The sequence below is a fragment of the Corvus hawaiiensis genome, chromosome 22 (genome assembly GCF_020740725.1).
Source record: "Corvus hawaiiensis isolate bCorHaw1 chromosome 22, bCorHaw1.pri.cur, whole genome shotgun sequence".
Classification (NCBI taxonomy): domain Eukaryota; kingdom Metazoa; phylum Chordata; class Aves; order Passeriformes; family Corvidae; genus Corvus; species Corvus hawaiiensis.
Genome location: NC_063234.1, coordinates 7,789,751 through 7,814,965, shown reverse-complemented (window position 1 = coordinate 7,814,965; position 25,215 = coordinate 7,789,751). Strand labels below are relative to the sequence as shown.

Sequence of the window (25,215 nt, the reverse complement as noted above, 5' to 3'; positions counted from 1 at the left end):
CCCGGAGCCCTATCCCAGAGCCCTTCCCGGAGCCCTTTCCCGGAGCCCTATCCCAGAGCCCTTCCCGGAGCCCTTTCCCGGAGCCCTATCCCAGAGCCCTTTCCAGAGCCCTTTCCAGAGCCCTTCCCGGAGCCCTTCCCGGAGCCCTTTCCCGGAGCCCTATCCCAGAGCCCTTCCCGGAGCCCTTTCCCGGAGCCCTTCCCAGAGCCCTTCCCTGGAGCCCTTCCTGGAGCCCTTTCCAGAGCCCTATCCCAGAGCCCTTCCCGGAGCCCTTTCCCGGAGCCCTTTCCTGGAGCCCTTTCCCAGAGCCCTTTCCAGAGCCCTTTCCCGGAGCCCTTCCCCGGAGCCCTTTCCCGGAGCCCTTTCCCGGAGCCCTTCCCGGAGCCCTTTCCCGGAGCCTTTCCTGGGCTCATCCCGGCGGTTTGATGCCTCCGGGAATTCGCTGCTCCCCCGGCTGAGCACGGGCAGCTCGGTGCAGAGGTGGGGCCGGCTCCTCGGAGCTCTGCCCGGCTCGCCTGCGCCTTTCCCGCTGCTCCCCAAAGGGGTTTCTCCCTTCCCAGCCTCTCCTTCCCATTCCCTGTCCTGCGCACATCCCACCCCATTCCCAGGGGGATGAGGCGTGGAGCAGCAGGACACCCTGGAGCTGCTCCCTCCGTCCCCAGCGTGGCAGGAACTCGCTGCCACTGCAGCCGGGGGGATCTGGCCTGGTTCCCTTCCTTGCAGGCAGGCAAACCCTCCGGGACAGCCCGGAGAGAGACGGGCATCTCCGGCACCGACACCTTCCGGCAGAGCGGATTTTCCTGCGGGATCTCAGCCTAAAACCCCTCAATTCCCCCGGACCTCGAGGTCCGAGTGAACCACGGAGAGCTTTTAATTTCCTCGGGAAGCCTCTGGTTGCTGGCCGCTGGTTGTTTTCCCCTTCCCTGCCTGCCCCGTAACCAGTTCTCCCTGCCCCGTCCCTCCCGTCCTCGGGATGGTTGGGATGGGAAGGACCGACCTGAGCAAACATTTCCTTTTGTTCGGCTTTACTCGGGCATGGCCCTGCTGCTGCAGCCGGGGCCGTGAGTCACCCGCGCGGAGAGCGGCCGCCTGGAAAATTCGGGGTGTTTTCGAGAAAATGCCCGGTTTTAATGACAGCACTGTAATAACCCCCAAACAGCCACGCCGCTCTGCCGGGGCAGTGGGAAGGCTTCTGCACCAACTGTGGGCTGTGAGACGGAGCCGGGAAGGAACAGAAAGAGGGCAACCACCCCCAAACCCCCGCCGAGGTGCTGCCACCCCCCCATCGCACCCCTGTGCCCCGGGGGCTGCCCTATCTCCTCCATCTCCCCAGCGGGGTGGTGGAGGTGGAGACCAGGGTCCCCTGGCCGAACCCCGTCATCCCGGGAAGGAGGAGTTACCTTCCCGTGCCTTTTAATCCAGTCCTGCTGGTTTCCCCACAAAGCCCGGCAGAGCCTCCTTCCCATGCGGCACCATGGCCCCGCGACACGTCGTGGAGATGTCCACCAGCCACGCCACCCACGGCGTCTGCGTGCGGGGCACCGAGCTCTTCCTGGACACGCGCCGGTAAGGCTCGGCACCGGGGCGTCCCGGCGCTTCCCACGGGATGGGTTTGCCCTCGGTTCCGAGCAGGAGCAGGTGGAGAGGGACCCGGAGCCCGTCAGGAGTTCATCCGAGGGTTTGGAGGGACCGGTCCTGCTGGGTGTGCTCTAGGGGATGATGTCCCACGGGGAGCTCACCCAATTTAGGAGATGATGTCCCACTGGAAGCTCACCCCAAGGTCTGTTTTAGGGGATGATGTCCCACTGGAAGCTCACCCCAAGGCTCTGTTTTAGGGGGTGATGTCCCCCAGGGAGCTCATTTTGGCATTTTGGAGATGAAATCCTACAAGGAGTTCATTTTTGGGGATGAAATGCCACAGGGAGCTCATTTTTGGGATGAAATCCCAGAGGGAGCTCATTTTTGGGGACGATGCCCCACAGGGAGCTCATTTTTGGGGATGATGCCCCACAGGAAGCTCATGTTTGGGGATGAAATCCCAGAGGGAGCTCATTTTGGGGACGATGCCCCACAGGGAGCTCATTTTTGGGGATGATGCCCCACAGGGAGCTCATCCAAAGGAGGGACGTTGGCTCGAGGCGTCGCGGCGGAGCCGGGCCGGGATGGTTCGGAGGCAAAGCCTGAGCACACCCCGGCTAAGCCCGGGTCTATTTCTGGCTCTGAGAACATTGGGCAAGAGCAATTCCAGCCGAGCAACTCGGAGCTAAAACGGGAGCGAGAATGAAGCGCGTGGCTCGGGCAGAGGAAAATCCAGCGGCGGCCGTGCACGGGCAGGGCCGGGAAAAGGGATTTTTCCAGGATGAAACATGGGGAGGTTTATTGGGCAGATAGGAGGCTGTGCCTACGCTGCTGTTAGAGTGTCATTATTTAATAAATCACATTTCTAATGACAGACAGCACAGCCCCAGCCAGTCGGCATCGCAATTACTGGGATGGTGTCTTGGGGCCGGCCCAGGATGTGCCACCATCCCCCTCAGAGAGCTTTGGCTGCCCCAAAACTGCCTCATTTCCCCGCCTCGTTCAGATGGGAATATAGAAAACCTAATATCTGCAATTTTTTGTCCTCAAAGCCCTCTCAGCCCTATTTAAACACGGAGCCAGAGCCCGCAAATGGGCTAATTTGGCTTCTTGGTAACAAATTTGAGCCGTGGTCCCAAACAGCCGCTGATGGAGGCTCTTCCAGTGAAAAAATGGGATCATTTCATTCCTGGGGAGCACCAGCTGGGGGGAATTTAGTGATGGATGCACGGAGTTTTGGGCTGTTTGGGGCAGAACGTGGAGCCTGTTGGGGATCCGGCAGCCCCCTGAGGTGGGAGGGCCTCAAACCCTCAGCAAACGGCCCCAAACCCGCAGGATCCCTCATCCCCCAGTGATGGGGCGGGATTCGGGGCAAGAAGAGCTCCGTGAGGGAAAACCCTTCTCAGATTTCCTAGGTGGAAACACGTTTTTGTGCCTCCGCCGCCTTTTGGCTTCGTGGAAAACACGACAGTCGAAAGGAAATCGGTGAAAACATAAAATCTGCCATGGGAACGTAAAATCTGCCATGGAAATGTGAAATCTGCCATGGAAACGTAAAATCTGCCATGGAAACATAAAATCTGCCATGCAGTGGGGACGTCCCTGCTGGGGAAGCCAAGCCAAGCCCGGGCGATGCTTTCATCTCCTCACAAGCCGCTGCAGGCACCGGCAACGCCGTGCCAAGAGCAACACCGGGGCGAAATCTGCCGCGGCGGGGTTTTGATGTTGTGTTTTATGTTCTCGCTGGTGAAGTTTCCCACCTCGCTCCCCTTGGGATGCGGCCGGGGGAGCCGGGAGCAGGTCGGAGCTGCCGGGATGGAGCGGCTGTAATGAGCAGGGAGCAGCACTTCAAAGGCTCCCGAGGATGTCACGGAGCCGGGCGCCGGCGCTCCGTGCCCAGCTCCAGGCTCCGCTCCAGCCCGAGCATCCCCCGCGTCACGGGATGGCCCCACAACAGCCATCCCCACGCATGGCTGGCGTTACAATGATCCTGGCTCGGCCCCGTCGGGGTTTTGTCACGGGATGCTGGAGTTTTGGGGGTTTTGTTGTGTTGTGGAGTGAGGTCGGACGTGGGATTGACCACGGCCGGACGTGCCGGAGCTGCAGCGGGAGCCGTGCTTGCTCAACGCCACCGCAGAGATACCACGTGTGACACCGTGAGGACACATTTCATCAGCCAGGGATGGTCTCGGAGCCCTTCCCACCCAGTCGTGGCTGGGATTTAATTCTGGGTTCCGGGATTTGGCTCCCGTGGTCTCTGACCCAAGGCCGGTGTGTTCCAGGTCCATCCCCAGGGGTGCGGCGTCCTTTGACGTGCACGCCACGCCGGCGGTGACGGTGCACATGATCCACAGCCCCGCCACAAAGCCCACGGCCGACTCCAGGTGGCCCCTGGATCGCGACATCGAGGTGGTGGTGACCATCGACAGCACCAGCAGGACCATCGACGACAACCAGGTCAGGTGCTTTTCGAGTGCCAGAAGTGGGGGAAATAAGGGAAACTTCCTGGGAAAGCTCGAGGATTTCTCAGTGAAGCTGACACCAGGGCGGTTTTCGGGGGAAAGAACTCGAGCAGAATTGTGTAACTGGCACTGAGGAGAAATGAAACCGAGAAGGAGAAGATCCCACTCGGTGCTCTGACGATGACATTGTGGCGGTTGCAAAAGTCGGTGCCAGGCAACAAAAGATATCCCAAGCTGGGCTTTTGCCGTGCCCGATTTTCACAGAGGGCTTGGAGAACCGTGGTTAATGGAGGATGGCTTGGATGAACCTCCCGGCTGGCTGGGCAGGAGGGGTTGGACTCTGATCCTTGTGGGGCCCTTCCCAGGCAGCTCATTCCGGGCTCCTGGGAGGGCGGGGATGCCGCCAGCCCGGTGGGATGTGGGTCACGGCGTGGGGATGTCTCTGCAGGTGAAGATTTCCTACTACAACCGGGAGGGCAACGAGCTGGCGGTGGCTTGGCTGTACCTCACCTGTGTCGGTAGGTGCCCCATGAAATCCTCATCTCTTGGGATCCACGAGGGTGGAATTCCTTGGGGGCCACACGCAATAAAGGTTTGGGTGTTCACCGATGCTGACGAGGAAGAGGGAAATAATTAAAACGTGATTACGCTGCCTTATATGGCGCACAAGAGACGGAGGCTGGGCCGCGGCCCCGCCCGCGGCGCGCACGGAGCGTCCTCCTCGGCCTGCCAAGGCCGTGCCTCTGGGAGAAGAGGATCCACGGGAGATCTTCTCCCCCAGCTCTGCCCTCCGCGGCAGCGAGGGGAGAGGAATCGGCACCACAGCGGTGCCTGACCTGCTTTAGAGTTCTGTTTCAGGAGCCTGGGATGAGGTGAATCATTCCCTCCAAGTGCCTGCTTTCCCCTGCTGGCCGCAGAGGGAGTCCAGACAACCAGTCTGGATGCAGAAGCCTCCACGTGGAAGGATTAATTATCCTAAATTTGGGATTTTTCTGAGGCGTTCCCGCGTCTTCGAGTCGTGCCTACGCCTCCCAAAGCTGCCCCTGGACAGGCTGAAGGTTTCCCACGTCCCGTGGCTGATGGGCCCCACTGGAGCCGTCTGGGGCTACCACTGGCCACAGGGATTTTGCCTTCCCAATGTTCTTCTCTTGGTTAGGTTTAGAGTTTCCCTTCCAGCTTTTCCATGTCCTCCTCTCTGTGCCGAGGAAAGGACAAGCTCTGCCTCAGTCCCTGTGTTTTCCACACGATGTGTGTCCCATCCGGAGGAGTTCTTGGGTTAGGACTGAGGTGGGGTTTGGATGAGGGCGCTGGCAGATCCCTGCAGCAGAGGCAGGAACTTGGGGCAAGAAGAGCTCTGTGAGGGAAAGCCCTTCTCAGATTCCCTAGGAATTATTTAGGAGCTCACTCAGCCATGGCAAAAACACGTTTGTGTGCCTCTGCCGCGTTTTGGCTTCATGGAAAACACAACAGTCGAAAGGAAATCGGTGAAAACGTAAAATATTCCATGAAAAGGTAAAATCCACCATGAAAATGTAATATCTGCCAAGAAGTGGGGAATGTCCCTGCTGGGGGAACCAAAATGAGAGGAGACAGCTGGAGATCAAAGAGGGAAAGTCGTGGGAAAGCCGTTGGGTTGGATTTTCTTGTCACGCTTGGAATTGTTGGGTCTGGAGCAGCTTTGGGGCGCAAAGGTGGGGTTGGTGTGGGGTCGCTCGTGGACAGTGCTGAGGAGGAGCCCAAAGCGGCACCGAGAGCTCATCCCCCTGCCCGTGGCTCTCTTGCTGTTCCAGACGTGTCCCTGGACGTGGACGTGAGCCGGAGTGGCCGAGTGAAGAGCAAAGGCAAGGACAAGGTAACGAGAGCTTTGCTGGGAGGCCGGATCCGTTCGCAGCCTCTTCCTGGAACATCTCCAGGAGGGAGAGGGAGCTGGGCGGTGTCTGCGTAAGGGAAACGACCCGGCAGATCCTCAGCCTATTCCACGCCAAAACCTCCCGCAGCTCCAGCCCGGCACCAAGGATCCCACAGGAGAAAACACTCGGCCTTCTCCTTCTTCTCCTTCTCCTTTTTTTATTTTATTTTTTCTTTTTCTTTTTCTCTTTTTTCTTTTTCTTTTTCTTTTTCTTTTTCTTTTTTTCCTCCTTCTTCTTTTTCTTCATCTTCATCTTCATGTTCATCTTCGTCTGCTTTTGCTTCTTCTTTTCTATTTTTCTTTTCCTTTTTGGGCCCCAAAGGTGCCGCTAAATGAGTTTGGCAAGCAGCAGGAGATTTCCCCCTTTGGCCACACATCTGCATGAGCCCAGGCACTTAAGCCGGGCTAATTAACCGCAGCCCGATCGGCGGCGCAAATTGGCTATCGAGATGGGCTGAGCTTCCACAAGCGCTGCAGCCGTGTCCGGGCGAGGCTGGAAGGCGCCTCCAGCCTCGTTGGAAGATAAGATCTGGGAGCAGTCGGTGCAGGCCCTGCTGGAAGCGGCTGCTGGGAAGTGGAGCGGGTTGGAAGCGGCGCTGGCGTCTCCTCGCTGCGTGCCGGGCTCCCCTCCGAGCCGGCGGGGCTTTCCTCGGCCCGGGATGGGGGAAATGGTGCTCCCGTCCTCTCTTGGTGCTTCTCCTCCAGGCCAAGTGGACGTGGGGCCCGGATGGACAAGGGGCCGTGCTGTTGGTCAACTGTGACCGGGACAGCCCTGGCGCGGGGGGCACGGACAGCGGCCAGGCGGACATACGGACGCCGGCAGGTAGGCTGCGATCCTGAGGGGCTCCCTGGGGGCTTTCCCACTTCCATCCCTTCCCTCCGTGTCCCCCGTGTGCCCCAGACCTGCAGGACATGTCCGTGATGCTGCTGCGGACCCAGGGGCCCAGCGCCGTCTTTGCCGAGTACCAGGTGGTGCTGCACGTCCCCGAGACCGACTCGGACAAAGTGCGGGTTTTCCACGCCACCCGTGAGTACCTTCCCCCTCTCCTGCAGGACCCCCAGGTGAGCCGGCCCCACAGGGTTTGTTCATTGGGGCACCCCAATGTGCTGTAAACGCTCCTTTACCCCCAAAACCCCTCTGCTGTTGCACAAGGTGGGGCTGCATGGGGAAAAATCAAGGGGGAGAAGGCTCCAAAGAGGCTTTTCCCAGCGAGGGTGCTGGAATTCCGGCGTTCCCATGGAGCGGGAACCCCCACGCGGCTCCCAGCGCTGTTTTGGCTCGGGCAGGGATCCAGGCAGCCAAGCAGCCCATCCCGTGGGGCAGTGCCCTTCGCCTTTGAACAGTCGGATCCCTGGCAGCTCCGCGCCGAAAATCAGGTCAGGGGAGCCAAGGGTATCATTAGATGCTCAGCCGGAGCCACGCACCTTGAAAGGGCTGGACCCGAGGGGACGGAGCCCTCTTCGTCCCGGCGAGGCCAAGTGTGTTCCCAGGGAGGAGGAGGAGGAGGAGGAGGAGGAGGCACGCCCGCTCCTCTGCCGCCCTCTGGCACCGGCCACCTCCTCCTGCTGCCGGCGTGGCCCCGCTGCGGGCCCGCGGCTGAATCGGGGCTGGGAACTGGGGCTTTCTGCAGGCGGTGACTCCCACCCGCACTACAAGCCCGTGCTGGGGCCGGACAAGCTCTCCTACGTGCTGGACCGCGCCGGCCTCGGGGACAGCACCTTCTACGTGGAGGGGCTGGCGTTCCCCGACAGGGGCTTCTCCGGCCTCGTGTCCTTCAGCGCCAGCTTGCTGGAGGTGCCCCACAAGGTACGGGAGCTCGGCCCCACGCACGCCCTCCTGAACCCCCCCGTGGCCGAGTTCCCGAGCTCTGTTCCGGCCCCGGCAGGATTCCCCGGGCACGCCGATCTTCACGGACACCGTGGTTTTCCGCGTGGCGCCCTGGATCATGACGCCCAACACCCAGCAGCCTCTGGAGGTGTTTGTGTGCAGGTAGGAGGGGTGTCCCCCGTGATGTCCTGCCCTGGGGGATGCCCCAGGGAGGAGTTCCCGACCCTTCCGGGCTGAGTGGCAGCCGTCGGTGAGCCAGGGTTTGGGCATTCCCTGCTGGGAGTATTTGGGAAGGGAGCCAGCTGGCACTGTGGGAGTCATTTCCATCCCAAGGAGGAGCGCTGCAGGACCTTCTCCAGCTCCAATCCCATTCAGGAATGTTGCCCAGAGTGTTTAAATCCCAAGGAAAAACCCTGGAGGACCTTCTCCAGGTCAGGGACATTTAAATCCCAAGGAGAAAGGCTGCAGGACCTTCTCCAGCTCCAATCCCATTCAGGAATGTTGCCCAGGGTGTTTAAATCCCAAGGAGAAAGGCTGCAGTTCCCTCTCCAGGTCCAGGGCGTTTAAATCCCAAGGAGAAAGGCTGCAGTTCCCTCTCCAGGTCAGGGACATTTAAATCCCAAGGAGAAAGGCTGCAGTTCCCTCTCCAGGTCCAGGGTGTTTAAATCCCAAGGAGAAAGGCTGCAGTTCCCTCTCCAGCTCCAATCCCATTCAGGAATGTTGCCCAGGGTGTTTAAATCCCAAGGAGAAAGGCTGCAGTTCCCTCTCCAGCTCCAATCCCAGGCAGGAGCGTTGCCCGGGGTGCTCAGGAACGAGGAACGAGCTGCGGGGCCGGGGCTGTGGGGTCTCCCCGTGATCCCCTCGCAGCCCCAGTCCCTGCCCGTCCCCCCAGCATCAAGCAGGGCTCGGACTCCAACGAGGCCTTCATGGAGGGGCTGCGGGCGCTGCTGAGGAAAGCCAACTGCAAACTGACCGTGTGCTCGGAGCAGGACACCCGCAGCGACCGCTGGATCCAGGTCAGCCACGCCGGCCTCACGCCGGGCTCTCGGGGTCCCTCACGGGCTCCCGGGGTCACCCCTGTGGCTTGGGGAGCGCCTGGAATGCCAGGAGCGAACCGGGGAACCGGGACTGAGGCACAGGGAGTGGTGGCACGGACGGGGACAGTGCCCAGGGAGCCTGGCCTGGCACCGGGGATGCAGCGGGGCACCGGGAGAGGGACCCCAAGGCAAGGGGGACCCCAGTGCAGGAGGGTCCCCACGGGGCTTTCCAGGAGGGTCCCCAGTGCCAGGGGAACCCCAGGAGGACGCCCTGGCTGCGGCGTCACCCCGGGAGAGCCGGGCAGGAGCCTCCCCACTGGTTTAGGCTGGGCTTTGCCAGGCTCGTCCCATGTCCTGCCCCACCCTCCCCACATCCCTCGTGGAGATTGCTATCACCCCCCAAAGCCTTCCTTCTCCTCCTCCTCCTCCTCTTCTCCTTCCCAAAACAGGATGAGCTGGAGTTCGGCTATGTGGAAGCTCCTCACAAGACCTTCCCCGTGGTCTTCGACTCTCCCCGGAACAGAGGCCTGAAGGATTTTGCTTTCAAGAAGATCCTGGTGCGTCCTTGCGTTGAAATCCCCTTATTCCACCCCAAAACCCGCCCGCGTGGAAGGTCCTTGGCACCGCTTCCCTCTTTTCCAGGGCCCGGATTTCGGCTACGTGACCCGGGAGCCCCCCGGGAAGAGCGTGACCAGCCTGGATTCCTTCGGGAACCTGGACGTGAGCCCGCCGGTGACGGTGCGGGGCAAGGAGTACCCGCTGGGACGGATCCTGATCGGCAGCCCCCTGCCCTGGTGAGCCGCCCCTCCCTCTGCAGCGCGGGCCGGCCCCGAAACCCTCCCCGGAGCGGACCCCGGGCCCCAATCCCCATCCGATCCCAGATTTCACCAGCAAACCCCACGGCTGTGCCTCCAGCCCTACAAACCCCCCCGCCGCTCCCGTTTTCGCCCCGTTTCGCCCCAATCCCGCACGTCCCGGCTCGGATTTGCTCTTTCGAGGCGAGCAGCGGGGGATCCGGGACAGGCTGGGATCCGGGATGACTGGGAATTATTGTTGTGCCCGGGGCGGGCGGCGCTTGGCGGCGCCGGGGGAGCAAAGCTCCGTCCGGAGCCGCCACAAAGGACGGCATTGTCGGGAAAAGCAGCAGCGAGCCCGAACCGCCCCGGGGCTCCGGCCGGCCCTGATTAGCGCCCGGCGTTTAATTAACGCCCTCCCATTCCCCCGCTGCCGCCTGGCTGAGGAAAGCTCGCCCCCGCACCCCAGGAAGGAGGGATTTGGGAATGTCGGGGGTGGGGAAAACCTAAACCCGAAGGTGCCCGAGCAGAGCGGGGCGCGGAGTGCAGCGATCCCGAGGGATGGACGTGGCCTAGAGGTGTATTCCTGGAAAATACTGGGATACATCCGTGCATTCCGGGAAATACCGGGATATAGCGATGTATTCCTGGGAAATACTGGGATACATCCGTGCATTCCGGGAAATATCGGGATATATCGATGTATTCCTGGAAAATACTGGGATACATCCGTGCATTCCGGGAAATACCGGGATATAGCGATGTATTCCTGGGAAATACTGGGATACATCCGTGCATTCCGGGAAATACCGGGATATATCGATGTATTCCTGGGAAATACTGGGATACATCCGTGCATTCCGGGAAAATATCGGGATATATCGATGTATTCCTGGGAAATACTGGGATACATCCGTGCATTCCGGGAAAATATCGGGATATATCGATGTATTCCTGGGAAATACTGGGATACATCCGTGCATTCCGGGAAAATATCGGGATATATCGATGTATTCCTGGGAAATACTGGGATACATCCGTGCATTCCGGGAAATACCGGGATATAGCGATGTATTCCTGGGAAATACTGGGATACATCCGTGCATTCCGGGAAATACCGGGATATATCGATGTATTCCTGGGAAATACTGGGATACATCCGTGCATTCCGGGAAAATATCGGGATATATCGATGTATTCCTGGAAAAAATTGGGATACATTGATGCATTCCAGGAAAATATTGGGATATATCGATGTATTCCTGGAAAATATTGGGATAAATCGATGCATTCAGGGAAAAAATTGAGATAAATGGATGTATTCCTGGAAAATATTGGGATAAATCGATGCATTCAGGGAAAATACTGGGATACATCCGTGCATTCCAGGAAAATATCGGGATATATCGATGTATTCCTGGAAAATATTGGGATAAATCAATGAATTCAGGGAAAAAATTGGGATAAATGGATGTATTCCTGGAAAATATTGGGATATATCGATGCATTCAGGGAAAATACTAGGATAGATCGATGCATTCAGGGAAAATATTAGGCTATATCAATGCATTTATGGAAAATATTGGGATATATCAATGTATTCAGGGAAAATATAGGGATATATCGATGTATTTATGGAAAATGTAGGGATATATGGATTTATTTATCTGAAGCACAGGAGAGATATTGATATATTTCTATAATATAGGGATCTAGCAATATATATTTATAGATACTAAATATATTTAGTATATATATCATATATTATATATCATATATATTTATATAACACGTATGTACTATATATGATATATATTTATAGAACATGTGCATATTATATATGTTATACATATTTATATCACTTGTATATATATTATATATTTATAGAACGTTTATATTTTATACATTTAATATATATTTATATAAGTTGTATATATATATTTATATATTTATATGACATCTATATATTTTATATATATTTATATCACATGTTTATATTTTATATATATATAATATATATTTATATAACTTGTCTCTATAAACAGACTTTATATATAATATAGGGATATATCCATACATAACAGACATAATAACACATAATTGAGGCATCAGGCAGATAAATCCGTATTAGCATAAACCACCTATAATTTCGATTATTCTGTGCACTTCAACCCGTGAATGTCCGTAGCACAGCCGGGGCCTTTTCCAGCCTCCTCCCAGGAAAACGGGATAACAGTGGGGCTCCTCGTGAGGGCCGGCGGGGAGCTCTGGGAATGGGAGCGCTGGGAATGGGAGCTCTGGGAATGGGAGCGCTGGGAATGGGAGCTCTGGGAATGGGAGCTCTGGGAATGGGAGCGCTGGGAATGGGAGCGCTGGGAATGGGAGCTCTGGGAATGGGAGCGCTGGGAATGGGAGCTCTGGGAATGGGAGCGCTGGGCAGCGCTGGGAATGGGAGCTCTGGGAATGGGAGCGCTGGGAATGGGAGCGCTGGGAATGGGAGCTCTGGGCAGCTCTGGGAATGGGAGCGCTGGGAATGGGAGCTCTGGGAATGGGAGCTCTGGGAATGGCAGCGCTGGGAATGGGAGCTCTGGGAATGGGAGCTCTGGGCAGCGCTGGGAATGGGAGCTCTGGGAATGGGAGCTCTGGGGAGCGCTGGGCAGGGCAGTTCTGGGAATGGGAGCTCTGGGAAGGGGAGCTCTGGAGAGGGGGAGTTCTGGGCAGTTCTGGGCAGGGCAGTTCTGGGAAGGGCAGCTCTGGGCAGGGGAGCTCTGGGCAGTTCTGGGAAGGGGAGCTCTGGGCAGTTCTGGGAAGGGGAGCTCTGGGCAGTTCTGGGAAGGGCAGCTCTGGGCAGTTCTGGGAAGGGGAGCTCTGGGCAGTTCTGGGCAGGGCAGCTCTGGGCAGTTCTGGGGCAGTTCTGGGCAGGGCAGCTCTGGGCAGTTCTGGGGCAGCTCTGGGCAGGGCAGCTCTGGGCAGTTCTGGGGCAGTTCTGGGGCAGTTCTGGGGCAGTTCTGGGGCAGTTCTGGGCAGTTCTGGGGCAGTTCTGGGCAGTTCTGGGCAGGGCAGCTCTGGGCAGTTCTGGGCAGTTCTGGGGCAGTTCTGGGGCAGTTCTGGGCAGGGCAGCTCTGGGCAGTTCTGGGGCAGCTCTGGGGCAGCTCTGGGTAGTTCTGGGCAGTTCTGGGCAGTTCTGGGCAGGGCAGCTCTGGGCAGTTCTGGGCAGGGCAGCTCTGGGCAGTTCTGGGGCAGCTCTGGGCAGCTCTGGGCAGTTCTGGGCAGGGCAGCTCTGGGCAGTTCTGGGCAGGGCAGCTCTGGGCAGTTCTGGGCAGCTCTGGGCAGCTCTGGGCAGTTCTGGGCAGCTCTGGGCAGTTCTGGGCAGTTCTGGGGCAGTTCTGGGGCAGTTCTGGGCAGGGCAGCTCTGGGCAGTTCTGGGGCAGTTCTGGGCAGGGCAGCTCTGGGCAGCTCTGGGCAGTTCTGGGCAGTTCTGGGGCAGTTCTGGGGCAGTTCTGGGCAGGGCAGCTCTGGGCAGTTCTGGGCAGCTCTGGGCAGCTCTGGGCAGTTCTGGGGCAGTTCTGGGCAGGGCAGCCCCGTCCAGCTCGCACTGTCCAGCTCGCGCTGCCCGCTGTGCCCGCAGGGCGTCCGGCCGCAGGATGTCCAAGGCCGTGCGGGATTTCCTGTACGCGCAGCAGGTGCAGGCGCCGCTGGAGGTGTACTCGGAGTGGCTGACCGTGGGCCACGTGGATGAGTTCCTCACCTTCGTCCCTGCCTTCGACAGGAAGGTGCCGACCCCTGCAGCCCCCCCAAGCCCCCCAAACCCCCTTTGCCAGCCGTTTGCCCTCCGCGGGGATCCGGGGGCCGGGGCTGGGGTGGCCGCGGTGCCTCCCAGCCGGGCACTGGGGCTCTCACCCCCCCAGCCAGGGCTGACCGCCGGGCTCTGTCCCGCAGGGATTCCGGCTGCTCCTGGCCAGCCCCAACGCCTGCTACCAACTCTTCAGGGAGAAGCAGCGCCAGGGCCACGGGGAAGCCATGCAGTTCATCGGTGAGGGCTGGCTGAGGGACGGCCCTGTGGGACGGCATTCCCGGGTCCCTTCCCGCTGTCCCTTCCCGCTGTCCCTTCCCAGTGTCCATTCCCACTGTCCATTCCCGCTGTCCCTTCCCAGTGTCCCTTCCCGCTGTCCCTTCCCAGTGTCCATTCCCACTGTCCATTCCCGCTGTCCCTTCCCAGTGTCCCTTCCCGCTGTCCCTTCCCAGTGTCCCTTCCCGCTGTCCCTTCCCAGTGTCCATTCCCACTGTCCATTCCCGCTGTCCCTTCCCAGTGTCCATTCCCGCTGTCCCTTCCCACTGTCCCTTCCCAGTGTCCATTCCCACTGTCCATTCCCGCTGTCCCTTCCCAGTGTCCATTCCCACTGTCCATTCCCGCTGTCCCTTCCCAGTGTCCATTCCCGCTGTCCCTTCCCAGTGTCCATTCCCGCTGTCCCTTCCCGCTGTCCCTTCCCAGTGTCCATTCTGGGTGCCCCTTCCCACTGTCCCTTCCCAGTGCCCATTCCCGCTGTCCCTTCCCGCTGTCCCTTCCCGCTGTCCCTTCCCTCTGTCCCTTCCCAGTGCCCATTCCCACCATCCCTTCCCTCTGTCCCTTCCCAGTGCCCATTCCCGCCGTCCCTTCCCGCTGTCCCTCATGCCCCCACGCCCGCAGGGTTGAAGGGCACCGAGAAGAAGAGCATCGATGAGATCCTGGCGGACGAGTCCCTGCGGAGCGACAACCGGCACGTGCAGGTGGGTCTGGGATCCCTGGACTGCGGGGGATTCCCTCTCCTCGGTTCCAGGGGGGATTCCTGGGCGCAGGGAGGGGATTGGGGGTTCCTGGGAATGGCCGGAGTGCCCGGAGTGGGCGAGGAGAGGGATCCACGCCCCGAGTGGCGCAGAAGTGGCAGCTGAAGGGAGAGAGGGGATGCAGGGGGCGGCTGTTCTCAGGGATGGGGTGGGACTGGGAGCGGATGAGGATCCAGCCGGGATCCAGCGGGTGGGATCGGGAGGGCTGGGATGGCAGCTCCAGGCCCTTTCCCCAGCGCTGCATCGACTGGAACCGCGAGCTGCTGAAGCAGGAGCTGGGGCTGAGCGAGCAGGACATCATCGACATCCCGCAGCTCTTCGTGCTCACGGGCTCCCGCGCCGACGCTCTGTTCCCGGACATGGTGAGAGCCCGAGCCCCGCAGCCCCGGGCGAGTCCCCGGGCGAGCCCCCGGGGGAGCCCGGCGCGCCGGGAGCGCGGTCCCTGAGGGAATCCCGCTGCCGCAGGTGAACATGCTGGTGCTGGGCCGCCACCTGGGCATCCCCAAGCCCTTCGGGCCGGCGGTGGGCGGGCGGTGCTGCCTGGAGCAGCGCGTGCGGGAGCTGCTGGAGCCCCTGGGCCTCTCCTGCACCTTCATCGACGACTTCTTCTCCTACCACGTGCTGGCGGGGGACGTTCACTGCGGCACCAACGTGCGCCGCAAGCCCTTCGCCTTCAAGTGGTGGCACGTGGTGCCCTGAGGTGGCCCCGGGCGGGTCCTGCATTTCCTGCACCACGGGGAAGGCGCATTTCCTGCGCCGGAAAAGCACCCGAAGCACGGGTTTGGCCAATAAAGCTTCACGGCACCGAGGGGGCAGCGCTTCCCCGTCTCCCGTTCCTTCCTCCCTCCCTCCTCTCCCGGTGCCGAAATGTCCTTCGGAGCCTAGTTTGGAGCACGGGGGTTGGTTTGGGATTGGTGGGTGGCACTGCGGGGTGAGGGGGCTGCTCCGAGGGGCGCAGGCCCCATCCCACTGCTGCGGGGTCACGGAGTCCCTGGCCGTGGGTTTGCAGCTGATAACACCCCCCAAAATTCCCTGTTTCGGCCAAAAAAACGCTTCCTGCTGGGGAACCTGGCTCTGCCCCCGTCCCGGGCTGCAGGAACCCGCCCTGCCCTCCTCGTTACCTTTCCGCACCTTCTCCAGGAGGGAACTTCCGTCTCCCTCTGCTCTTTTGTCTCCGCGTTCTTCCCCGTGCCCGCCTGGCACCCGCCTGGCAGCGCCCCGGGAGCCGACACCCGCGCGGTGCCCCGGGCACGGCTCGGCCCGCGCAGCCCCGCTGCTGTTCTGGGCGCTCTGCTTTCCCCGCAGGATTTCTGCGGCGTAGCTGCACCTCCGGTTCCGACTCCCGGGACCTGCGGAGGGGATGCTCCCGCACATCCCGCTCCCCCGCCCTCTTTTTGCCCCGAACGCGGATTTCTAACCCCATTTCCCCGGGGCTGTGTCCCTGCCGACATTCCCGGCCCCGAGGAGCGACATCGAATCCGGGCCGCGCGTGACGCCGCGGGGAGGGGGTTCGGGAACAGCTGCAGGGACAAAGGGCTCCCTCTGCCCCGCGCGGGCGGGGATTTAATTAAAACCAGGGCGATTAAAGCGGCCGGGGGCCCGCTGTCCCCTGGTGACATCCCCGGCAGCGCCCCGAGCAGCCGGGCGAGCGCCCACTCCGCACCTGCAGCCCTCCCCGAGGGAGGGGAGAATTCCAGCGCATTTTCCCGGCTGAACGAATAAAAAAACCCTTCAGGAGCAGAAACCGAACCCGGCCGAGCCCGGCGCTGGCGCGGGCCCAGCCCGGCTCGGGTGTCGCGGTGGATACTTCCCGGCGTGGGTCGGAGGTGACCGCTCGCACCGCGTCCCTTTGTGCTGAGCGGAGCCCGAGCCCCCCCCGGAGCCCCCCCGGAGCATCCCGTGGGTGTCCCGGGCCGCTTCCCATCCCCGCTCCGGCCGGACCCGCGCACACCCAGTCCTGGAGGTGGGATTAGGCCGGGCTTTGGCTGATCCCCTCCCAGCAGCCCGGCTTTATAAATCCCCGCTGGCAGCGGGCGCGGCACCCGAGGGTGCCCGGGGCGGCCGCGATGGCCCAGCAGCGCCGTGTCCAGCTGTCCACGCAGCGCCCCACCAGCACCGTGTGCGTGCTGGGCACCGAGCTGTCGCTGGACGTGTGCGGGTGAGCGCGGGGCAGCAAAGCCGCTTTTCCCCCTTTATCCCATCAGGGCAAGGCCGGGAATAGCGCGCGGCGGGGAGGGGGCGGCGCGGCCGCTCCGCGGGGCTGCTCCCGGGGGTCCCGGCAGGAAGGGGAGGCTCCGGCGGGACCGCGACATTCCAGGAGGGGTTCTGCCGCGCCTGGGCTGCCAAAAGCCCTTTTTGGGGTTTTAAGGCTGCGCTGCGCATCCCGGTCCATGAAATAATAAATATTTCCTGCTTTCGGGGGAGCGCGGAGAGCGAAACCCGCGCGGCCCCTCCCGGCGCTGGATGCGGAGCCGCTTCCCTGGCTCCAGCCCAGATCCGGGAGCGCCCGGGCAGCGGCTTCGGCTCTTTGTTCCCCAAACCCCGCTCCGGCCGCAGCAGCTCGGGGTTCACCTCCCTCCCATCCCGTCCCCACCGCTGCCCCGGGCTGCGATTTTCCCCTCTGCCCCGGGCTGGAGCCGCGTTTTCCTCCTCCCGGGTCCGGATTCGCTCCGGGCCCATCGCCCACGGCCTCCCGAACCGGGGCGGGGCGAGCTCCGACCTGCGCAGCGCCGGGGTTTGGCCCGGGCCGGCCCCGCTCGGCGCTGCCGCCGGCGGAAACGCCGATTTTGGGGAGATCCGAGCCCCAAATCCTCGCCGGGCAGCTCCGGGATGGAGCCGCGCGGGATGGGCCGGGTTCCGTCCCCGCTGCCTTCGGGAGGCTGGCGGATTTCAGTCCGAGATTTGGGGCGTTCCGGAGGGATGGCTGCGGTTATCTCTGTGCGGGTTATTCCCGTTTATTCCCGTTTCCCACGGCGGGACGGGGAGCGCTTTGCACCTGGAAAATCACTGGATTTGGGGTTTTTTGAGGGATTCCTGCCGTGGGTATCGCGGGTTCGGCGCCGTCGCCTTTTCCAGGGCTCGTAGGCTCGGGCGGGATTTGCCTTTAATCTCCTTTGGCGGGATTTGTCGGAATTGCCTTTTCCAGGAGCGGCTCTCCTCACGTTTTGTGGGATTCGCCGCGTGTCCAGGGAATTGATGCAATTCCAGGCCGCGGGATTTGCCGCGGTTTGGGTGACTGTGGCAGGATTTGTTCCACGCAGGAGGATTTATCCCCATTTCCCTCGCAGCACCTCCTGCAGCTGCGTTTTCCAGGTCCAGTTGCGTTTCCCAGCACCTGCTGCTGTTCCGCATTTCAGGATTGGTTCCACGCTGGAGGATTTGCCAGAGTTTCACATCTCAGGGCTCCCCGCGGTTGCATTTTTGGGGATTACTTCCATTTCCCAGGAGCTCTTGCTACTCTGAATTTGGGGATTTGATAATACTGGAGATTTTATAACAATTCCACAGCTCAGGGCTTGCAGCAGCTGCATTTTCCAGGATTATTCGCATTTTCCAGGAGGTGCTGATACTCGAAATTGCAGGATGTGTTTCATATTGAAGGAGTTACCGTAATTGAATATGGCTGGACTTGTTGCAGCTGCATTTTCCAGGATTTGTTGCATTTTGCAGCACTTTTGGTCATTTGAAATGTCAGGACTTGTTGCACGTTGGAGGATTTCTCCCAGTTTCAGATCGCAGCCCTTGCTGCAGCTGCATTTTCCAGGAATATTTGCATTGCCAGGACTCGTCGATGTTCTGAACCCCAGCACTGGTTCCCCGTTGAAGGTTTTACCCCAATTCCACATTGCAGGACTTGTTGAAGTTGCATTTTCTGGGAATATCTGAGTTTCCCACCGCTCCTCCCAGCGACTCCTCGCAGAATTCCCATTCCCGCCCTCACCATTCCCGGGATCCTGACCGCTTTTCCCCCTTCCAGCTCCGCTCCCAAGGGTGCCGTGTCCTTCCAAGCCCAGGGCACGCCGGGGGTGCGGCTCTGGGTGGTTCACGACTCCCAGAGCGTGAAGTTGCCCTCGAGCGTCAGTCGCTGGCCCCTGGCGCCCGGCCCCGAGCTGCTGCTGGCCATGGACAGCCTCAGCAAGGACGTGGGCGACGAGAAGGTGCGTGCTGGGGTCCCGCTGGATCCGGGATTCCCGTCGGATCTCGGGATTCCTGCTGGCTGTTAGGATTCCCGCTGGATCCGGGATTTCCACGGGGTGCTGGGGTCCCGCCGGATCCGGGATTCCCACTGGATCCGGGATTCCCGCTGGGTGCCGGGGTCCCGCCGGATCCGGGATTCCCACTGGATCCGGGATTCCCACTGGGTGCCGGGGTCCCGCTGGATCCGGGATTCCCACTGGATCCGGGATTCCCACTGGATCCGGGATTCCCGCTGGGTGCCGGGGTCCCGCCGGATCCGGGATTCCCACTGGATCCGGGATTCCCGCTGGGTGCCGGGGTCCCGCTGGATCCGGGATTCCCACTGGATCCGGGATTCCCGCTGGGTGCTGGGGTCCCGCTGGGTGCCGGGGTCCCGCTGGATCCGGGATTCCCACTGGATCCGGGATTCCCGCTGGGTGCCGGGGTCCCGCTGGATCCGGGATTCCCACTGGATCCGGGATTCCCACTGGATCCGGGATTCCCGCTGGGTGCCGGGGTCCCGCCGGATCCGGGATTCCCACTGGATCCGGGATTCCCGCTGGGTGCCGGGGTCCCGCCGGATCCGGGATTCCCACTGGATCCGGGATTCCCACTGGCTGTTGGGATTCCCGCCGGATCCCGGCGTTCCAGCCGGCCCCGCCCTGTGCCGAGCTGCCGCTCCTCGTTGCAGGTCAGGATCTCGTATTTCAGGGAGGCGGGCGCGGTGCCCGTGGGCAGGGCCTTGCTGTACCTCACCTGCGTGGGTGAGTCGGGGGGACGGCCCCAAACCCCGCGCGTTCCCCCGCGCGTTCCCCCGGCCCACCCCGTCCCGTCCCGTCCCTTCCCGCAGAGGTGTCGCTGGACGCCGACGTCAACCGCAGCGGGGCCGTGAGCAGGACGCTGCTGGACAAGGTATCCCGAGGGGCCGGGAGCCCCCGGAGCCCGGCGGGACCCGGGAATTCCCGGCCGAGCCCCAGCCCCGCTCCGTGTCCCCCCCAGACCACCTGGACGTGGGGTCCCGAGGGACACGGGGCCGTCCTGCTGGTCAACTGCGACCGCGACGACCCCGGCGCCGAGGGCCTGGACAGCCAGGACAGCGCCGTGCGCTCCTACGACGGTGCTGGCACCGCCAGAACCCCGCTCTCCTGCTTGGCCCTCCATTTTCCCACTTTCCCCTTTCTTCCACAGCCCAGAAACCCAATTTTCCCACTTTCCCCTCAATGTTTTTACTTTTCCCTCAATTTTCCCACTTTCCCCTCAATGTTTTTACTTTTCCCTCAATTTTCCCACTTTTCCCCCAATTTTCCCACTTTTCCCCCAATTTTCCCACTTTTCCCTCGATGTTTTTACTTTTTCCTCAATTTTCCCACTTTCCCCTCAATTTTCCCACTTTTCCCTCAATTTTCCCACTTTCCCCTTTCTTCCACAGCCCGGAACCCCCAGTTTTCCCACTTTCTCCCCAGTTTTCCCACTTTCTCCCCAGTTTTCCCACTTTCCCCTCAATGTTTTTACTTTTCCCTCAATTTTCCCCACTTTTCCCTCAATTTTCCCACTTTTCCCTCAATGTTCTTACTTTTCCCTCAATGTTCTCACTTTTCCCCCAATTTTCCCACTTTTCCCTCAATGTTCTTACTTTTCCCTCAATTTTCCCACTTTCCCCTCAATGTTTTTACTTTCCCCCCAATTTTCCCACTTTCCCCTCAATTTTCCCACATTTCCCCCCAAGTTTCCCACTTTCCCCCAATTTTCCCACTTTCCCCCCAATTTTCCCACTTTCCCCTCCATTTTCCCACTTCCCCCTCAATTTTTTTACCTTCCCCTCCATTTCCCCCCACTTTCCCCTTGCTTCCACAGCCCAGAACCCCCCCGTTCTCCCACTTCTCCTCGAACTTCCCCACTTCCCCCCTCAACTTCCCCTTTCCACCGCAGCCAGAAACGCCCATTTCCCCCTTTCCCGTCGATTCTCCCTCTTCCCCCCCGATTTCCCAGCCCGGCAGGCCCCGTTCCCGCCCCCGTTTTGCCCGCTCACGTTTCCCGCTGTGCCCGCAGACCTGAAGGACATGTCGCAGCTGCTGCTGCGCACCCGCGGGCCCCACCCCATCTTCGCCGGGCACCGCCTGCTGCTCCACGTGGATTTCGGCGACGCCGACAAAGTCGGGGTTTTCTACGGCGGCAGTGAGTGCCCGGTGCGGGGCTCCTCGGGCCGGGCTCGGCCCTTCTCCTCCCGGGCCGTGCTCCGGGCACGGCTTTGGGGGCGAGGGGGCCACCGAGGCGTCGCTGTCCCGCAGGCAGCGCGGCGCTGGGCGAGTTCCGCCACGTGCTGGGTGGCCCCAAGCTCGCCTACAGCGTGCGCCCGGGCCGGCACCAGCACGAGAGCGTCTTCTACGTGGAGGGCTTGGCCTTCCCCGACGTCGGCTTCTCGGGCCTCGTGTCCTTCCCACGCCACGCTGCTCGAGAGCCCCGACAAGGTGCCGGCCCCGGGCGGGCGGGGGGCGCGGCGGGGCCGGGCCAGGACCCCCAACCGCGTTTGTGCCACCGCGCCAGGGCCTCGCGGAGACGCCGATCTTCACGGACACCGTGGTGCTCCGCGTGGCGCCCTGGATCATGACGCCCAACACGGGCAGCGCCGCTGGAGGTCTTCGTGTGCGGGTGGGTGCTGGCTGCTCCCAGATCCCCTTTCTTGTGCCTGAATCCCATTTTTGTTCCCCAAATCCCGTTCTTTTTTTTCCCCAGATCCTGTTTTTTTTTTTACCCCCAATCTCATGGGTTTTGTTCCCCAAATCCCGTTTTTTTTTCCCCAGATCCTGGTTTTTTTTTACGCCCAAATCTCATGGGTTTTGTTCCCCAAATCCTATTTTTTTTCCCTCAAATCCTGGTTTTTGTTCCCCAAATCCCATTTTCTTTCTCCTCAAACCCTGTTTGTTTTTTTTCCCCCAAATCCCGTCTTTTTTCCCCCCAAATCCCATTTTCTTACTCCTCAAACCCTGTTCTTTTTTCCCCCAATCCCCTTCTTTTTCCCCAAATCCCATTTTTTCCCCAAATCCCTTTTTTTCCCCCGAAAATCCTGGTTTTTCTTCCCCCAGATCTGAGTTTTTTTCTCAAATCCTGTTTTTTTTCCCAAATCAATTTTTCCCCCCAAATCTTGCTTTAATTTTCCCCAAATCCCCCCTTTTTTCCCCAAATCCTCTTTTTCCCCCAAATCCTGCATTTCCCCCCCCCAATCCCGTTTTCTTCTCCCCCCAAATCCCATCGTCCCCCGAATCCCGTTTTTCCCCGCAGTGTGGATGACAACGAGGGCTTCGTGGCGGCCGTGGCCGCGCTGGCCGAGCGGAGGCGCAGTGCCCGCTGACCGTGTGCCCGCCGCCGCAGAACCGCCAGGACCGCTGGATCCAGGTGGGAGCGGGCGGCGCGCGGCCCCTGCTCGGGCGGGCAGCGGCTCCGGGCGCGCTCCCCAAAACCGCTCCGTCCCTTCCCAGGACGAGCTGGAGTTCGGCTACGTCCAGGCCCCCCCACAAGACCTTCCCCGTGGTCTTCGACTCGCCCCGTGACCGCGGCCTGAAGGATTTTCCCGTCAGGAGCATCCTGGTACCCAGCCCCTTCCCGCTGCTGAGCCCCGGCCTGGCCACGCCCAAAACCCCGATGGATCCCTTCGATGGATCCCTTCGATGGATCCCTTCGTTCCTCACGCTTTCGGGAAGCCCCAGCGCTTCTTTAAACTGTTTCCTCCCATTTTCCCCCCACCAGGGCCCGGATTTCGGCTACGTGGCCCGGCAGGCTCCGGAGGGTGCTTCCAGCCTGGATTCCTTCGGGAATCTGGAGGTGAGCCCGCCCGTGACGGTGCGGGGCAAGGAGTACCCGCTGGGGCGCATCCTGATCGGCAGCAGCTTCCCCAGGTGAGGCGGGCCAGGGCAGCCCCCAAAAAAGGATTTCCTGGCCCTGGTTGGGGTCGGTTCTGAGTTTGGGGTCGGTTCTGAGTTTGGGGTCGGTTCTGAGTTCGGGGTCAGTTCCGAGTTTGGGGTCAGTTCCCAGTTTGGGGTCAGTTCCCAGTTCGGGGCCGGTTCCGAGTTCGGGGCCGGTTCCGAGTTTGGGGTTGGTTCCGAGTTCGGGGTCAGTTCCGAGTTTGGGGTCGGTTCTGAGTTTTGGGTCGGTTCCGAGTTCGGGGTCAGTTCCGAGTTCGGGGTCAGTTCCCAGTTTGGGATCGGTTCCGAGTTCGGGGCCGGTTCCGAGTTCGGGGTCGGTTCCGAGTTTGGGGTCGGTTCTGAGTTCGGGGCCGGCTCCCAGTTTGGGGCCGGTTCCCAGTTTGGGGCCGGTTCCCAGTTTGGGGTCAGTTCCGAGTTCAGGGCCGGTTCCCGAGTTTGGGGTCGGCTCCGAGTTCAGGGTCAGTTCCGAGTTCGGGGTCAGTTCCGAGTTCGGGGTCAGTTCTGAGTTCGGGGTCAGTTCCCAGTTTGGGTTGGTTCCGAGTTCGGGGTCAGTTCCCAGTTCGGGGCCGGTTCCGAGTTCGGGGCCGGCTCCCAGTTTGGGGTCAGTTCCCAGTTTGGGGTCGGTTCCGAGTTCGGGGCCGGTTCCGAGTTCGGGGCCGGTTCCGAGTTTGGGGTCGGCTCCGAGTTCGGGGTCAGTTCCGAGTTCGGGGTCAGTTCTGAGTTCGGGGTCAGTTCTGAGTTTGGGGTCGGTTCCCAGTTTGGGGTCGGTTCCGAGTTCGGGGTCGGTTCCCATTTCGGGGTCAGTTCCCAGTTCGGGGTCGGTTCCCAGTTTGGGGTCAGTTCCCATTTGGGGTTGGTTCCGAGTTGGGAGTAAGTTCCGAGTTCGGGGTGGGCTCCCCCCGTGCCCCCCGACCCGCGGTGCCCCCCCAGGCTCGGCGGCCGCAGGATGGCCAAGGCCGTGCGGGATTTCCTGGTGGCGCAGAAGGTGCAGGCGCCCGTGGAGCTCTTCTCGGACTGGCTCCAGGTCGGGCACGTGGACGAGTTCCTGACCTTTGTCCCCGCGCCCGATCGGAAGGTAACGGATCCCAGATCCCGAATCCCGGATCCCGGGGTGGGGCAAAAAGCGGGACGAGACCCTAAAGGCCTCCCCACCCTCGCCCCGCAGGGATTCCGGCTGCTCCTGGCCAGCCCCAGCGCCTGCTACCAGCTCCTCAGGGAGAAGCAGGAGGAGGGGTTCGGCGAGGCCGCGATGTTCCAGGGTAGGGCAGGATGGAAAACGGGGCTCCGGGGCTTCATTTTCCCTTTTTCCTGCAAAATCCGGTGGGGGAGGCGGACGGAGCCCGGGACGCGGCTGGGGAGCGGGGGCGGAGCGGAGTTAATGAAAAGCTGCAGGGTTTGGCTCCGGGCTGGGAGGGAGCCCCTGGGGCGGGGCAGCTCCGGGATCCCAGCGCGGGGAATTCCCTGTGCCGCAGGGCTGGAGAAGGTGCCCAAGCCGACCATAAACGAGATCCTGGCTAACGAGGGGCTGCGCAGGTTCAATAATTACGCCCAGGTGAGGACGGGGAGCCGGAGGCTCCATCGGCCCCTGTGCGTCCTTCGGTGCCCTCATCCATCACCAGCCCCCTCTCCAGCCGGCCTGCCCGTCGCTCCGGCCCTCCCTCCGTCCATCCTTCTGTCCATCCCTCCCTCCCTCCGCTCACCCTTCTGTCCATACCCTCCCTCACTCCGTCCACCCTTCTGTCCATCCCTCACTCCGTCTGCCCTTCTGTCCATCCCTCCCTCCCTCCGTCCGCCCTTCTGTCCATCCCTCCCTCCGTCCACCCTTCTGTCCATCCCTCCCTCACGTCCCCGTCCGCCCTTCTGTCCATCCCTCCCTCCGTCCATCCTTCTGTCCATCCCTCCCTCCCTCTGTCCACCCTTCTGTCCATCCCTCCCTCCATCCTCCTGCCCCTCCTGATGTCCATGCCTTTGTCCCCCTGTCCCTCCTTCCCTCCCTTTGTCCCTGCACTTCCCTGTCCCCTCTCTCCACCCCACTGTCCCTCTCCGTGTCCCACCCATTGTCCCACGTCCCTGTCCCTCCCCTCCCCTCTCACCCTCCCCGTCCCCCCCAGAGCTGCATCAGCTGGAACCGGGACATCCTGAAGCGCGCGCTGGGCCTGGCCGAGCCGGACATCCTGGACATCCCGCAGCTCTTCCAGGGCGACGTCGCCTCCGGGGCCGAGGCCTTTTTCCCGGACATGGTGAGAGCCCGAGCCCCGCAGCCCCGGGCGAGTCCCCGGGCGAGTCCCCGGGCGAGCCCCCGGGGGAGCCCGGCGCGCCGGGAGCGCGGTCCCTGAGGGAATCCCGCTGCCGCAGGTGAACATGCTGGTGCTGGGCCGCCACCTGGGCATCCCCCAAGCCCTTCGGGCCGGCGGTGGGCGGGCGGTGCTGCCTGGAGCAGCGCGTGCGGGAGCTGCTGGAGCCCTGGGCCTCTCCTGCACCTTCATCGACGACTTCTTCTCCTACCACGTGCTGGCGGGGGACGTTCACTGCGGCACCAACGTGCGCCGCAAGCCCTTCGCCTTCAAGTGGTGGCACGTGGTGCCCTGAGGTGGCCCCGGCGCCGCCGCGGCTCCTCCGGCCCCAAATCCTCCCCCCGGCCCTGCCAAGTGCCTTCGGTGTCGGGAATAAATCGGGGCTGCGGCTGG

At 61.4% G+C, this 25,215-nt stretch overlaps 2 protein-coding genes across 3 annotated transcripts; both read left to right on the top strand.

The window, feature by feature from the left end:
- Window positions 1-1,427: 1,427 nt before the first annotated feature.
- LOC125336974 (protein-arginine deiminase type-1-like) lies at window positions 1,428-25,215 on the top strand. 2 transcript variants are annotated; one of them, XM_048326163.1, is made up of 17 exons: window positions 1,428-1,566; window positions 3,861-4,035; window positions 4,489-4,558; window positions 5,831-5,892; window positions 6,655-6,772; window positions 6,851-6,976; window positions 7,581-7,756; window positions 7,836-7,939; window positions 8,670-8,793; window positions 9,264-9,371; window positions 9,457-9,608; window positions 13,237-13,381; window positions 13,548-13,641; window positions 14,296-14,375; window positions 14,669-14,794; window positions 14,898-15,132; window positions 25,119-25,215. In XM_048326163.1, the coding sequence occupies exons 1-16, from the start codon at window positions 1,475-1,477 to the stop codon at window positions 15,129-15,131; spliced, it is 1,986 nt and encodes a 661-aa protein (XP_048182120.1). In that variant the 5' UTR covers window positions 1,428-1,474; the 3' UTR covers window position 15,132; window positions 25,119-25,215. The 2 variants fall into 2 exon arrangements, with proteins under 2 accessions (XP_048182120.1, XP_048182119.1); XM_048326162.1 differs by lacking the exon at window positions 25,119-25,215 and having other exon boundaries at window positions 14,898-15,240.
- LOC125336975 (protein-arginine deiminase type-3-like) lies at window positions 16,367-25,215 on the top strand. The gene is given in 22 exon segments (XM_048326164.1): window positions 16,367-16,590; window positions 18,409-18,589; window positions 19,300-19,372; window positions 19,459-19,520; window positions 19,608-19,725; window positions 20,658-20,783; window positions 20,897-21,045; window positions 21,047-21,076; window positions 21,153-21,227; window positions 21,229-21,257; window positions 21,888-21,936; window positions 21,939-22,001; window positions 22,085-22,114; window positions 22,116-22,193; window positions 22,353-22,501; window positions 23,459-23,603; window positions 23,694-23,787; window positions 24,001-24,080; window positions 24,640-24,768; window positions 24,884-24,919; window positions 24,921-24,990; window positions 24,993-25,215. Coding segments are annotated over 22 exon segments (1,983 nt in total). The 5' UTR covers window positions 16,367-16,498; the 3' UTR covers window positions 25,118-25,215.